This window comes from Pygocentrus nattereri, chromosome 24, assembly GCF_015220715.1.
Source record: "Pygocentrus nattereri isolate fPygNat1 chromosome 24, fPygNat1.pri, whole genome shotgun sequence".
NCBI classification, from domain to species: Eukaryota; Metazoa; Chordata; class Actinopteri; order Characiformes; family Serrasalmidae; genus Pygocentrus; species Pygocentrus nattereri.
The window spans coordinates 19,465,471-19,481,854 of NC_051234.1; the positions used below are offsets into that span (position 1 = coordinate 19,465,471).

A 16,384-nucleotide genomic window follows, 5' to 3' on the forward strand; every position below is an offset into this window, starting at 1 on the left:
ATATATTTATAGTTAATATTACTGTGTATATTTCTTGGCAGGTGCTTAATGTTACTTTTTTTGTCATGATCTGTTGCTTTTTTGTTGATGTCTGGACCACTCCTTTTTAACTCCAACTTCTTATCTGTAGTAATTGATATCCAGTCATCTATTTATTTGAATAAATTATCAAGTGGTAAAAATGATTAGCCGTAGCCCTGGTGCAACCTCTTTCATTCTGTTTGCAAATCCATTTTGAAACCATTTGACTGAATTATACTTTTCAAAGCGCATTGAAATGGATGTAGAGTCACTTAAGGATACGAACAACTGTCTCCCCACTGGCTATTAGTCATTTTAACTCTGTATGTCACTTTTTTGTTTATCAGTCTCCCGCTGGAGAGATTCATGCGTGATTTACTGGCACTGAGCTCAGGAGTATTGTCACCATCTGAATGTGGGAATGAGCAAAATAATACTTTTCTTGCACTGACTCAGTATAATCTGTGATTTAGTCTGCAGCCTTTTGCTTTGGCTTTAGCATCTTTATTAGATGACTATTTCTGGGCTGCTTTTCATAATGCAAGCTTTGCCGCAAGGCCTCCACACTACAGAGTGGATGTAGAGCCTTCTGCTTCTTTTATGTTGTCAATTTATATTAATTATTTCTCATAGCTCACTGAAACACTGCTGGAAAGTGCAGATTCTGAAACTTCAGTACACACCACATTAGTGTTTGTGAGTAGAAAAGGAGATATTTTATGATTTGAAGTTGATGGAAAGTTATTGTTGTGTGTATAGTCTTGTTGTATGGAAAGAAAAAAAACAAGCTTTATATTTTTGCCATGTTTTTTGACATTGAAAGGTACAAAACAGACTCTGTAACTATGGAATCAACTTAAACTTGCATTCCTACTGTTCATTTACTAATCATCTTAAGACTTATTATTTATAATCTTGTAATCTTTCTGTACAGTTTACAGTTGACACTATGGCACTAGTCCCTTCACCGCTCACATACTGCTTTGACACCAGTCCACTTCTTTAAAACCACCTACTTGTTTCTACATTGTCCGTTTTATCAGCTCCGCCTACTAGTGCTGCTGTGTCTGATCAACTTGCACCAGCACTGCACATTCTACCATGCTATATCACCATGTTAGTGATGCCACCAACCCAAAAATATTCAGCCAACAGCATCCTGTGAGCAGCATCCTGTGGGCACTGATGAAGGTCTAGAGGATGACCAACACAAACTGTGCAGCAGTAAATGAGCCACATCTTTACATCTATAAGGAGGGCTGACAAGGTAGGAGTGTCTAATGATAACCAATGAGTGGACACAGTGTTTAAAACTCCAGCAGCACTGCTGTGTCTGATCCACTTGTACCAACACAATCAGAATCAGAATCAGAATCCTTTATTGATCCCAGAGGGAAATTGCAGTTGTTATAGTTGCAACCATTTATGTAAAAGAATAAACACTTTGATCATTTAAAACAAAGATAAAGAGAAAACACACACTAACAACACACACTAACACACCACCACCATGTCAGTGTTACTGCAGTGCTGAGAATGATCCATCACTCAAATAATACCTGCTCTGTGGGGGTCCTGACCATTGAAGAACATGGTGAAGTTGTCCAAACAAAGTATGCAGAGAAACAGATGGACTACAGTGTGTATTTGTAGAACTAGAAAGTGAAGCTGATAAAGTGGACAAGTGAATTCAGAAACAATGAGGTGGTTTTATAAAGTGGCTGGTCATTGTATATGATTTGCTGACCAGTCTATTATTTATTGTGTGTTGTATTTATTGTTCTGTATATGTATTGCCTGGTATATTTACTGTATATTCTTGCACTGTTGTGTATCTGCACTCAGTCTTGTGTAATGTGCTGCTGTTGTGTGTTGTGGGGCCTAATGAATGAAACTAAGTTCTAATGTATACAAGTTATATTGAGGAATGACAATAAAGGCTGTTTGACTTGACTAATTACAGCAAAAAGCAAAAATAACACCATATTAAAAGAATCCTTTTGGATCTTAAGGGGGAAGTCCACCAATTTAAAAAAATGTTTGCATGAATAATTGGTTAAGATGCAAACAAATCAAAGTCAGTCCGACAGGTTTAGTGTTAAATGCTCCATTCTAGAGAAATTTACAGAGTCAGAATTGTTCATAATGGTAGTGACAGGAACCAAACATCCACCTCTAAAAGCTCCCTCACAGAAAGTTATTAATTGAAATGGCTATGAACACACTGTCTGATATCTGAGATATTGTTCAATGTTAGTTTTGAGAAGGTTTTGACTTATTTTTAAGACTTTTTTTTTTTTTTAAGATTTACCACTACCTTATCATCATCAACATCACATAGAAAAAAGGCATGTGTGGGTTCAATGGTGGTTTTGAACAGTAAAGAGACTGTGTTGTAGTTATTGTGACCTGGTTCCTATCGCCACCGCAGTAAAGAAAACAGAATTGGTGAGTTTTTCTGCGATCAACCATTTCATGTCAGTCCACTCTGAACGACTTTGTTCTAGACCACGTGTACAGAAACTTTGAAAAATTGGTGAGATTCACCTTTATGTGAACAGTTGACTGCTAAAGCTCTCAACTGCCAGTCATTGATCTTTTTTTTCTTTGACTCTTGCACTGTCTCACCATGGCAGTGTTTTCACAGATGCATTGGAAACATGCAAGCGCAGCGCAAGAGTTAAAGAAAACCTCGGCCTGCTTCCGTCTGAAGCAACTGCCCATCTGCTTATATGTAGGCCTGTTTTGAGCCAAAAGATTTTTTTATCCTTTGCTACATTCAGGCAAGCCCTTTGAAGTTGTCGTCTGTGGTAACTGGCTTTATATTACAGATGTGGAAGATAGAGGTTAGTTAAAAACTTGGAATATTCCTTTAACAGAGCTAAGTAATCTTTAGAAAGTTTCTGTAACCGATAGTGCTAGTGTTGCCTGTAATAAACTGTGTAGGTCCATGTGACTGCCTGCACCTTCCGGGTTAAATGATGTCAAACTCTCATCATAAATCAGTGCAGTAACCAGCTCACTTGACCCCCAAGGTCAGTGTTTCATTAACCAGCTGCCACTTTGATTTTACCACTGCAGCCTTTCAGTCTGAATAAAATATAGACATATTTTCTGAAAGATTGGTGATGATAGCAGTAACAGCCTCTATACTGGGACATTGCTGTGAGGATTTGATTGGATTCAGCCACTAGAGCATTAGTGAGGTCAGTTACTGATGTTGAATGATCAGTTCTACACCAGTCCAGCTCATCCCAAAGGTACTGAATGGAACTTCATTACTACACAGAATGCAGCTTCACTGCTTCATAGCTTTATTTTTGGGTGGGCTTTATATTCCCTTGGCCCACGCTTGGCATTGGGCATGGTGACCTAAGGTTCATTCCTCCCAAGGGCATGGCTTTGATAATCATTCACTCATGCACGTGTTACAGTCTGTAGTTTCTGCCACAAGGGACGCTATTAGCATGCAATGAACATACACCAGAAGGAGCTTAAAAATGTACATATTTACAGTAATATTTATTAAAATGACAGGTGAAGTAGTTTTCAAAAGATGATGCATTACTCAGTATGTTATTTAATGTGTGATTTTTGTTAGTTTTGCATTAAAATAGTTATTGTTAAAAAAAAACATACAAATAAAAAATAGAGTAGAGTGAAAGCTACAATCCGTCCATCCACCCATCCATTCATGCATACATGCACTTTCCCCTACTCAGAGTCCTGTCCACTTACTTTGATTCGTTTCACTGTTCCTCCCTCAGAAACTCACTTTACCATATTGGTCTTTATTACACTGACTCTGCCTCTATTGTAATTTTAATTCCCCTGTGTGCTTTGTTTGTGATTGACAGCTCACAGCATGTGCTTTAGCCCACAGTCTCACATACACACAGACAGCCTCTCCCCTCCGGCTTGTGGCGATCACACAGCTGACCGTGTAAACAGTGTCAGAACCTCTTTTACCAGATCATCAGATAGAGAGCACATGCACATCAGATAACACCCCTCCACTCAAACACCCTTTCTTCTCCCCGCTCTCTGAGAGACAGCACTCACAGCATGAGTGAAAAGAAGAGGCAGAGACAGGCGCCTTTGATGGAACGTGCCGGACATCTGAAAAGAAATGTGTGGGTGAGAGAGCGTATGGAAGACAGTGTGGGTTTTTATTAGGGATTTCAGTAATTGGTGCTAATCAGCAAGTCATGAACAATCACAGCATCATCAGGGCTATTTCATGGGATGGCATACTGTGTAGCGTGGACTGCATACAGCACCAGTATTTGGATCGCTCTTTCAAATGAATCCAGATCGTTCATAATGCATTTCAGACTTTTATCAGACTTGGACCGAAAACTAAAATACTTTTGCTTTGAGTGACCCTATAGCAATGGCTTAATTTCACCAGGCATGGCAGAGTGCTAATGTGAAAGTGCAGAAGTGGTGGGGGGTCGGGGGCACAGGAGAGGAGGTGGTTAAAGTTTGACACTTGAATCACAGATTGCCAAAAACGGAACCACTGTTCCCCACTCTTCCCATGTGAACATGTAATGAAGTGTGGGGTCAGTAATGTGAAACTTGTTTTGTATCTAACCTGGTTTATGCAGGTCAACATACCAGCAACCAAAATACAGCATGTGCTGGTTTTGCTGGTGACCAGGCCATGGTGGTCTATGCTGGTTTTTCTTTGTTTTGAAAATTAAAAGAGAGCATGGTTTTTGCATGAACTACTGTTGTAGTATTTTGATAAAGATTTCTTCTATTTCTTAAATTTTTTTAAGAGAAATCTAGACATAGTGATATAACGGAATTAGTCCTACATGCATGGAAAGGTAAACACCAACACTGTATTTGAATGGCAACATCCTACACATCAGTAATATTTAATAACTGTAAACAGAAAACAAGTCTGAAAATAGATAGCATTTAGGAGTGTCCCGAGTGTCTGAGCCATCAACCTCAAATGCAGAATGTTATTAGCTATCTATATAGATTGTCTAGCTAACTAAGCCCCTAGCGTAATTATTAACTATTATAAACTTGCTCTTAAATCATTACAATCCTAACCAAAAAGAGCTACACTTATGTTAAAAAGAACTCATAATGAATTTAAAATGACTCCAATGTCTCAAACCATCTTAGGTAAAGGTTAAGCATGCTAGCACGGTTCTCGAAAAGTTAGAGTTAAAAGTTGGAGTGACTCTACAGGAGTTGACTCTACAGACAACTAGTTAGCTACCTAAATATCATGTTAGCACAACAAGAATAAATAGCATTTTTCAGCTCTTTAGAAATATTTTAACCTCTTATTCTTCAGGCTATATTTTGGTTTTTCCATCTGAGTTTACATGACCAAACTATAAGGCAAATTATTCAGTAACTGCATGAAATAAATTATTTATTTATTTATTTTTGTAAAAGCTCCTCTCAAATTAACAGAACGTGTTTTATGATCGACACATATTGCGATATACTTACAATTTACTGCTGAAAGCCAAAAATCTTAGACACTCTTTGTATTATTTTATAAAAATCATTTTTACAGAGTATATCATAGAAGAGACACCCTCTGTTTAAAGTTTATACCCCAGATTTGTGGAAAAATGGGTTGACTTTCAGTTGACAAAAAATAGTGAGTCTGGCTTCTTTTATTATAAAGGTTTAAAATTACATTACCCATCTATTTGTCTGGAAAGAAAACAGTTACAGCTCTCATATGACCAGAGGTGGACGAAGTACACAAATCATGTACTTGAGTTAAAGTAGAGATATCCAAGGTAAAATATTACTCCAGTAAAAGTAGAAGTCCTTACTCTAGACCTCAACTTGAGTAAAAGTACTAAAGTATTTACCTTCAAATGTACTTAAGTATCAAAAGTAAAAGTACTAAAAGATGAATTATGGCTCTGATGTCCTGTTATCATTTTTATAACAAGACTCGCTTCATGAACTCATTTTAGGTGAAAGTCCTCCAGTGTCTCACTTGATAAACCAGTCTTTTAATAGAACGTCACTAATTAGTGACACTGACGTCTATTAAAATGATCATAAGCACAAAACACAGAGTGGCTCTGAAATCACTTTTACAAACAAGAAAAGTTTCAGTTTAAGATTACTTTGTAAATTAGTTACAAGTTGAGTAAAAACTGGCTTTAAACTCAGGATCACAAATAACTTTTCCTTTTACTGTATTGATCTGTAGGTCTCTGTTCATAAACATAAACCAGCCCAAACTAATTTACTATAAAATGAAATGGTGTTTGTATAAATTCAGAAAAAAGATGAGTCAGTCACGACTGCATATGTGTACATATTTCTATATTGTGGTCTATTTGCACAAAGTTAGGTTAGTTCATCATTTAGGGACGTATGTGCTCCCAAATTTTTACACTGCTGCACTGACGTTGAACCATGTGCTTGCACTGGGTCAAAACAAGCTCAGAACAGTGACCGCTGTGCCCTGATTGGTGTTCTTGCTTTGCACTTCTTTTGTTTTGACATGTTACATTTTTATACACACAGAAACCAAAAGGAATGACAGATTTCTCAAAATGTAGTGGAGTGAAAGTAAAAAGTTGCCCAAAATGGAAATACTTAAGTAAAGAACAGATACACAAAAAAACCTACTTAAGTACAGTAACGAATTACATTTACTTAGTTACTGTCCATCACTGCATTTGACATCTACTTTATTAATGTAGCTTCTGAAATATGAAAGTTATGAAGAATATGACAAAGTATATTTTGGAACCAGCGGTGGTTCCAAGGAATGTAAGACTCTATGAAGCTATACAATCTATATTTTTCACCTCTACTGTCTTGAACTTATCTACAATACTTTTGTAGTATCCAGTATAAAACCCTAAACAGCTAAACTAGCATAGCTGGTTACCAACATATTCTGTGTTTTGGATGCTGGTATGGTGGTCAACCAGCATGACCAGCATTAGCATAAACCATATCAGCATGGATGCTTGTCTGAGCTCTTTGTTTTGTTTTGTTTTGTTTTGTTTTGTTTTGTTTTGTTTTGTTTTGTTTTGTTTTGTTTCAGTAGGCATACAGTAAATTACTATAACATTTATCCTGTAGACATTCCTTTATGGGTCTGTACACATTCAAATGTGTTGAATGAGTCTTGAACTTGTATTGTGTTTATTTCAGCCTGGATAAAAGTTATACTAGCTAGCTAGCGTTGTTACTGCTAGCACACCACTAGCCACTAATGAGCTACTCAGTTGTTATGCTAACACAGCACTAGCCACTAATTAATTAGTGTTGCGCAAGGTGGGGGCTTGTCTAAAGCCACATGAGCGCTGTTTGCTAATTTAACAGCGCAGATTTTGCTGTGTATATCTGTGGATTAGGAGCCGTTGACGTGTCCGTCGTGATTTGTGATTTTCGGGATCCAGCTGGGCGCGTTTTCAAAGAGCAGCCAAGCGTCCGGATTCAGTTTGAAGAGACTGAGTGAGAGTCTGATTGTGAATGTAAATGCCAGAGCTGCGGTCCCATTTCCACACTCTTCTCTGCTTTGATCACACATCTCATCTTCATACTGGCAGTGAACTTCATTTGATATAGCAATTTTCTCTCTCTGTCTCTCTCTCTCTCTCTCTCTCTCTCTCTCTCTCTCTCTCTCCTTATACCCTTGTTCTGTAATATCTGTTCATTCTTTCATTATTCTCGCTCTGTAGCTGGTTAGGCTGAGGCGAGTCACAGCCTGAGTTTCCAACATATTTGTATGACACCTTTTCTAAACTGTCCTCAGCCAGTCCTCCTTTCATAGAAAACCCTTTGAGTGGTGCTGTTTTCAGTAATCCTTCGGTTTTATTGTAGATAAAGGCATAAAATGTTGCTAATATTCTATAGGTTTCAAATAGTTGATTAGATTCTGTAAAATCTATGACATTTTCAATCATAAACTGACTTATAATAACCAAGAAAGCAGTGTAGCACTGAAAATGAACTGATAATAAAACGGACAAAATGCAGCCAAAAATGTGAATAAAACACATTTTTGGGTCATACAGACGTTTCTTTTACTATCATGTACAGAACGTTATAGTATACCTATAAAAATATGTAATACACTGAATTTAATTAACTATACTACAAGTATGTGGAATCTGTACTATAATATATACTTATGGAATTGAATTTAAAGTGATTTATTAACTATTTTGTCTTCTCTCTCTCTCTCTCTCTCTCTCTCTCTCTCTCTCTCTCATTATACCCTTATTGTATAATATATGTTCAATCTGTCATTGTAGCTGGTTAGGCTAAGCCAGGTCACAGCCTAATATGAATTCCCAGCATGATTTCCTTTGACTAGAATGAGTGGTGAACAGTGTGAAGTCATTTTTGAAATTCCCAGGCATGCTGGCTACTACATTTACATCCACATGTGCCAAAATGTATCATTGAGGTGGACCCAGCATCCCATGACAAAGTTAATTAGAGTGATTTTCTATAGTATTGTCACATTGCACTACTACGTTTAACCCCTTAATTGTCCAGGGCCCACCAGCAGGCCCATCGTTTCATTATACACTTCTAAAACCTAAGAATAGCTCAGCTAGTTTCAATTGAAGTCCCTGTAGTTACTGAATAATAGGTCATATTTTTAAGGATTTTAAGAGGTCTATTCTGTTTGTTACCTTTTGTTACATTATGTTAGTCAGTGGTGAACAGTAAATACATTATTTTAGAAAATTATTTACTTGCAGAACGTTTAACAGTAAAATGTCACCAGATTTTACATATTAGGATCATTTTGCTGATCATTTGGACTATAAATTGGACTATAAATTAAAATCCTTTTGCTAGATTTATTCTTTTAACTTAATTATGTTTATTTTTTTAATAAATGATTTTGTCACTTATAAACAATCAACCAGATGTTTTGATTTTGACCATTTTAGCTAATTTTGCCAGTATATGACTAGCAAACATGTTCACACTGATTATCAGACACATTTACAATAGAATATAACTGCTGACCATGTGGCCATGAGGGACATGGATGCAGTCTCAGTTCCTGCTCTGAAGTGCAGGTGCATGGCTAAAATAAGGCTCCATGTACATAGTAAAACTGTGTTCAGTAGTGACATGAAAACATGGGATAGCATATTTAGAGTTAAAGTTTAAAGTATTAAAGTTTTTTTTTATTATTTAAAAATTAAGCTCATCACAAATCTTAGTTTTTCAACCTTAAAAAGAACATTGCAAGAAGTATTACTTTCACAAGTTGACATTTACGGGTTTGTAACAGACACTTCCTTAGAAAAAATACCCTTTTAATGATAATTTAGTGTGTATATCAAGCTGTTTACTGTGTCAGTAATGCCAAGGTTTAAAAGAAATCAGAACATAATGTGTGTTAATATCTAAGCCCTAAATACTTTTACATTGTTTATTTACATTTTTACTGTGAGGCTGCAGTTTGAACTAATTCCGTTGAAAAGAATGGTCTAATATATCAAAGAATATGATGCACTTTCACAAATAAATTAAGGAAAAAATCTTTCCCTTTCACTAAACTGCTCCCCTGAATACTGAATATTGCAGCATTGTGGAGGGTATTTTTAAATCAGCTGATGTCCCAGGAGTGAATTTTAGCCCATTTTCTAAACTGAGGACTCAAGAATTTTTAAAAAATATCTCACAATTCTTTTTCTTGTGATACATAAATACATTTGAAAACATTTCCTTTTGTTCTTTAACCCAAGTAAAACATCTATATACCTAATATATACATACTTCTAGTAATCTAGAGTAATATCTTTTCAAAGCTATCTCTACTTTCACTCAAGTACTTCACTTGTGTACTTTGTCCACCACTCGTTTGGTATAGTGTGTATACCAAATACTGTGCACACTTTTTATTTATGAAGGTGTGAATGAGTAAAAGAAAACCATATAGTTTTCTTTGTGATTGTGACATATACCCACCAGCCACTTTATCACAAACCTTTCTCATGTAGCTCCATCAGACTGTACAAACTGTAGCTCATCTCTTGATGCACTGTTTGTGTTGACACTTCCTAAATGTTCAGTTTCTGATCACAGAGCTACTCATAGCTGGATATTTTTGCATAGTGGTCCATTTTTTAACCCAGCAGTGACACTGACGTGTGTAAAAACTTCAGCAGTAAGGCATTTCTACTAAAGTGGCCAGTGAGTGGAAATATAAGGTTGGTGTTTCTAATAAAGTGGCCAGTGAGTGGAAGTACAAGGTAAGTGTTTCTAATAAAGTGGTCAGTGAGTGGAAGTACACGGTTGGTGTTTCTAATAAAGTGGCCAGTGAGTGGACGTACAAGGTTGGTGTTTCTAATAAAGTGGCCAGTGAGTGGAAGTACAAGGATGATGTTTGTATTAAAGTGGCCAGTGAGTGGAAGTACAAGGTTGGTGTTTCTAATAAAGTGGCCAGTGAGTGGAAGTACAAGGTAAGTGTTTCTAATAAAGTGGTCAGTGAGTGGAAGTACACGGTTGGTGTTTCTAATAAAGTGGCCAGTGAGTGGATGTACAAGGTTGGTGTTTCTAATAAAGTGGCCAGTGAGTGGAAGTACAAGGATGATGTTTGTATTAAAGTGGCCAGTTAGTGGAAGTACAAGGTAAGTGTTTCTAATAAAGTGGTCAGTGAGTGGAAGTACACGGTTGGTGTTTCTAATAAAGTGGCCAGTGAGTGGATGTACAAGGTTGGTGTTTCTAATAAAGTGGCCAGTGAGTGGAAGTACAAGGTTGGTGTTTCTAATAAAGTGGCCAGTGAGTGGAAGTACAAGGTTGGTGTTTGTATTAAAGTGGCCAGTTAGTGGAAGTACAAGGTTGGTGTTTCTAATAAAGTGGCCATTGAGTGGAAGTACAAGGTTGGTGTTTCTAATAAAGTGGCCAGTGAGTGGAAGTACAAGGTTGGTGTTTGTATTAAAGTGGCCAGTTAGTGGAAGTACAAGGTTGGTGTTTCTAATAAAGTGGCCAGTTAGTGGAAGTACAAGGTTGGTGTTTCTAATAAAGTGGCCAGTGAGTGGAAGTACAAGGTTGGTGTTTGTATTAAAGTGGCCAGTTAGTGGAAGTACAAGGTTGGTGTTTCTAATAAAGTGGCCAGTTAGTGGAAGTACAAGGTTGGTGTTTCTAATAAAGTGGCCAGTGAGTGGAAGTACAAGGTTGGTGTTTCTAATAAAGTGGCCAGTTAGTGGAAGTACAAGGTTGGTGTTTCTAATAAAGTGGCCAGTGAGTGGAAGTACAAGGTTGGTGTTTGTATTAAAGTGGCCAGTTAGTGGAAGTGCAAGGTTGGTGTTTCTAATAAAGTGGCCAGTGAGTGGAAGTGCAAGGTTGGTGTTTCTAATAAAGTGGACAGTGAGTGGAAGTACAAGTTGGTGTTTGTATTAAAGTGGCCAGTTAGTGGAAGTACAAGGTTGCTGTTTCTAATAAAGTAGCCAGTGAGTAGAAGTACAAGGTTGATTTTTGTATTAAAGTGGCCAGTGAGTGGAAGTACAAGGTTGGTGTTTCTAATAAAGTGGCCAGTGAGTGGAAGTGCAAGGTTGGTGTTTCTAATAAAGTGGCCAGTGAGTGGAAGTGCAAGTTGGTGTTTGTATTAAAGTGGCCAGTTAGTGGAAGTACAAGGTTGCTGTTTCTAATAAAGTGGCCAGTGAGTAGAAGTGTAAGGTTGGTGTTTCTAATAAAGTGGCCAGTGAGTATTCATAGCCTATAAAGCCTGATTCTGAATAAAACAACAAAACAAAGACTGGTGAGGTTTTCCTTACCGAGTTCAATTCTGTATTATGAGGCAGGTCGAGACTGCTGTAGCTGCTGGAGGAAAACAGTAGGTCACACAGGGACACTTTCCCTCTCCAAACCAATTTATTACTTGGTGTGTGCATGCGTGTATTAAGCTCCTTCAGGTGACTGAATCCCCCCAGGATGATGAAAGCATTAATGTTATGTGGTTGTGGGGACATTTTATTCCTTGTGGAGAGAAAGCAAAGTAAACTAGGCCAAATCTGACTGTCTTATCCTGATATATTTGTCCACATAATGTCCATATGTGCCAAAACATTCAGTATGTGCAGTGAATATTTGCCAAAAATAAATGAAAGCGAATAGCTGCCAATTAACATTATGCAAATGACATCATGCTAATTGGCAACTATTAGATTCCACTCATTGTTAGTGATATTAGCCTGTTTGGTTGCGCTTTGCGCTTTCCTTTTAATTAGCCTGTGTGTGTATCTGCTCTGTTAGTGCAATACGGCAGGGGCGTTTCAGTGGCAGCAATGCAATGGAGTAAATAATGTGGATGCAATTCAAGATAGCTTTATTGGCATGAATGGAAGTTCAGAGTTGCCAAAAGTTTTAAGCTGAACATACTCTGTAGAAGCAACAGCAGCAATAGAGTAAACAGCAATAAAAATAATGTTTATAAATCACCTTACATGCCATAACTGGGAGAAATCCAATCTGATATTGGATGAAACCCATTATTCCTAGGTTCTGAAAATGCTTTCTGCATAATGCAAGGGTTAAGATGTAAACAAAGTCATGCAAAGTGGTTTGATACTGGAGAAACCTAAGAGTCAGAATGGTTCACAGTGGTGTTGTTACGCCCTAGACGGGTTTACAGGCAAAGGAGTGGGTTTTATAACTTATGATTATCAATAGTAACAAAATCAGTTGACAAATGGTGCTTGTTTTGTCTGCTGTCTTTGACCTTTACATGACCTTACAGTTATACTGTAGACAATAATGGGTGTATGAGGTGTCAGCAGTGTAATTCTTTAATAAACAAGACCCATGCAGTATTGAAAATCATCTTATTTTACACTAAATACAGATAAACAGATACTCTTATAATAAACATACTCTGTGTTTATTATGACAGTGGTAAACAGAGATATAAGATGGCAAAATGGAAGTTATAAATAGCCAGACTGAAGTATGATCCTTCCTTTTTTTAGTTGATGCAATTACTGGTACAATATTAATAAGAAAAATATTCCCCCAAAAAAATGTACTTTTTAGATTTACTATTTTACTACAATTCATCATCACATTCAACAATTATGAATGACATTGTTTACATCTCATGATCAGTCGTAATGAACCAATGGTATGATTCTGATGTTTTTGCACTAAAATATTTTGCATTTTCTTTTTTAGATCCTGACTTTAAAGACATGGGCATCCCCAAGCCTCTTCCTTGTACGTATGCTTTATTATTATTCTCCTCTAAAATCTCCACAGCTTACAGTCCATACCGTGTGCCTTTCACCTCTGCTAACATTCTCACTCTCTCTCTCTGTAGTTTGTGAGTTTGAAATGGGTGGGTCTGAAGGCGTCATCGAATCGCAGCAAATTTCCAAAGATGGTAAAGCATCTCAGACGGAGGCAGTGGACTGCAAATGGTTCATCAGAGCACCCCCTCGCTCTAAGGTGACTGACTTGCCACAGCTACTTCATATAGTTTTTTGGGGGGTTTCCCTCTATTGCAAGATGCCAGGTTGGGATGGCAAAAACTAGCATATGTTTGCACACTTGGAGGAGACTGCTAATATTAGCTAACAGACACCCGTTGGCATTATATGGCTAGCATTATATTTAGGTATGAGGGAGGATCTCTTGGATTCTTGACCACGGATGGCTGTGGCATCACTGGAGATGGATCTTCTGAAGAAAGGGCCAGCTACCTTTTTCACTGTTATGGCTATAATTGTGAAAGTGATAGTTTGGTTTAAAATCAGCACAGTTTTGTTGTCAATCAGCTACATATTAAAGTACATATACTTGCTTGCGCGGAAAGAGAGGAGGGAACAGCGAGGAGTGAATTGATCAAACAAGCTGCAGTGTGCCAATTGCCAGCAACGCAGACCTTTTTTGAGACATTTGAATGTTAATTTGCATAAAAATGTGCAAAAACGTTTTGTCTTGGTGAAGAACCAAGATTTAGTGCTCTGATTATCTCTGTTAGCTGCATAGCCTTTAGCTTACTAACTAGCCAGTTAACAGTGACTAACTTAACAGCAATCTTGTCTAAGAGATGGAGTAGATGTTATGGTTTTGAACTACTAAGTATTTATTACTATGTCTTATAAACAGATTTGTCTGCTGTTTTTGGGGGCTTTTTTGGAGGCTTGCTATCATTTCATTTCTACAACACTCAAACTCGATCCCTTGACCCTTTGATGGCTCATCTAATTAACTTCACTTGAGCTAACAAACCAGAGGAACAGTCCTTTGAATGATGTCAGAATTTCCTGGAATAAATGAGGCTAAGTGGATGAGTGGATGTTAAAACTGGTACTGATATTGAAGCAGATGATAGAGCTACAAAGCTCAAGTGGGTAACAGGTAATGGAAGCTTATACCACCAATTAGCACGGTGCTAACGTCTAAATAATCACACAGTTGTCTCAAACTGTGTGAAGTTGTTAAGTAATCACTAATAGATGTGCTTATGTGGTTTCTGACACTGAACGACACACTGTTCTCTATAAACATGGAGTTGCAGGTAGCAGTGTTATTTGGTAAGCTTCTATTATTTGTTAGCTACATTAGCCTCATAGCTCCATCATAAAACTAAAGAGGGAAACTTCAGACATCAGATTTGGTGTCTCGGCTGGTCATTTACATTTGTAAATCTGAATTTTGGCCAAACCATCAAGTATGACAGTAGCAACAAAAACAACAGCAAAATTAATAAGAGTGACCTTGACAGGTAGTAACATATAGAACAATATGTGAGGGAACCAGATGTGATCTTAATTAATGTATGTGCCTAGGTGTGTCTATGATAATATAGACATTGCTGCTTTTTCCCAAGTGGTTGAATCCCTTCATAATACATTGTTCTCTCTGGGAGTCTCTTGTTATATTAGAATTTTCAGCAGCTTCCAGGGAAAGTCCAGGGGAAAATTGCAATAGACCCTTGGGGGCAGTGAGGAGTTACCTGAGGACTTGGAAACTACAGCTAAGGTGGTGAGAGAAACGGGCAAGAATGTGTTGGGTGTTTTGTCTGGTCAGAGGAAAGAAGACAAGGAAAGGTTGTGGTGGAATGAGGAAGTCCAGGAGAGTATTCAGAAGAAGAAGGCAGCTAAGAAAAAGTGGGATAACCAGAGAGATGAAGGAAGTAGGCAGGAGTACTGTGAGGCTAGTCGCATAGCAAAAAGAATGGTGGCAAAGGCAAAGGCTCAGGCCTATGATGAGCTGTATGAGAGGCTGGACAGTAAAGAAGGAGTAAGGGACTTGTATCGTTTGGCTAAACAGAGAGATAGAGCTGGAAAGGATGTACAACAGGTTAGGCTGATAAAGGATAGAGAGGGAATCGTACTAGTGAGTGAACAGAGAGTGTTGAGTAGATGGAAGGAGTACTTTGAAGAACTAATGAATGAGGAAAATGAGAGAGAGAGGAGGACAACAGGGGGAGAGATAGTGAATCAGGAAGTGCAGAGAATTAGTAGGGTGGAAGTGAGGGCGGCTTTAAAAAAACGATGAAGGTAAAAACGATACCTGTGGAGGTATGGAGATGTTTAGGAGAGAAGGCACTTTTTAACCAGGTTGTTTAACAAAATCCTGGAGAGGGAGAGGATGCCTGATGAGTGGAGAAGCAGTGTACTGGTCCCCATTTTTAAGAACAAGGGTGATGTGCAGAGCTGCAGTAACTACAGAGGTATAAAGTTGATGAGCCACACCATGAAGGTATGGGAAAGAGTTAGGCTAAGGCGAGAGGTTCAGATCAGTGAGCAGCAGTTTGGTTTCATGCCCAGAAAGAGTACCACAGATGCAATTTTTGCATTGAGAGTGTTGGTAGAGAAGTACAGAGAAGGTCAGAAGGAGCTGCATTGTGTCTTTGTGGATCTAGAGAAGGCATATGATAGGGTGCCAAGACAGGAACTGTGGTACTGTATGAGGAAGTCAGGTGTAGCTGAAAAGTATGTTAGGGTGGTGCAGGACATGTATGAGGATAGTAAGACAGTGGTGAGGTGTGCAGTTGGAGTGACAAATGGTTTCAAGGTGAAGGTAGGGTTACATCAGGGATCAGCTTTGAGCCCCTTCTTGTTTGCAATGGTGATGGACAGGTTGACAGATGAGGTCAGGCAGGAGGCTCCATGGACCATGATGTTTACAGATGACATTGTAATCTGTGGTGAGAGTAGAGAGCAGGTGGAAGAGAATCTGGAGAGGTGGAGGTTTGCACTGGAGAGGAGAGGAATGAAGGTCAGTAGAGATAAGACGGAATACATGTGTGTGAATGAGTGGGAGGCAGGCGGAAAGGTGAAGATGTAAGGAGTAGAGGTCGTAAAGATGGATTACTTCAAATATCTTGGGTCAACCATCCAGAGCAATGGACAGTGTAGAAAAGAGGTGAAGAAGA

At 38.1% G+C, this 16,384-nt stretch overlaps 1 protein-coding gene across 5 annotated transcripts in view; it reads left to right on the forward strand.

The window, feature by feature from the left end:
- Nucleotides 1-16,384, forward strand: part of neto1l (neuropilin (NRP) and tolloid (TLL)-like 1, like) — a 151,067-nt gene that overhangs the window by 88,754 nt on the left and 45,929 nt on the right. For all 5 annotated transcript variants that reach the window (XM_017696235.2, XM_037533787.1, XM_017696236.2 and 2 more), the window contains exons 5-6: nucleotides 13,174-13,215; nucleotides 13,319-13,446. In XM_017696235.2, the coding sequence (XP_017551724.1) occupies nucleotides 13,174-13,215; nucleotides 13,319-13,446 (170 nt within the window). The remainder of the gene's footprint in view (nucleotides 1-13,173; nucleotides 13,216-13,318; nucleotides 13,447-16,384) is intronic.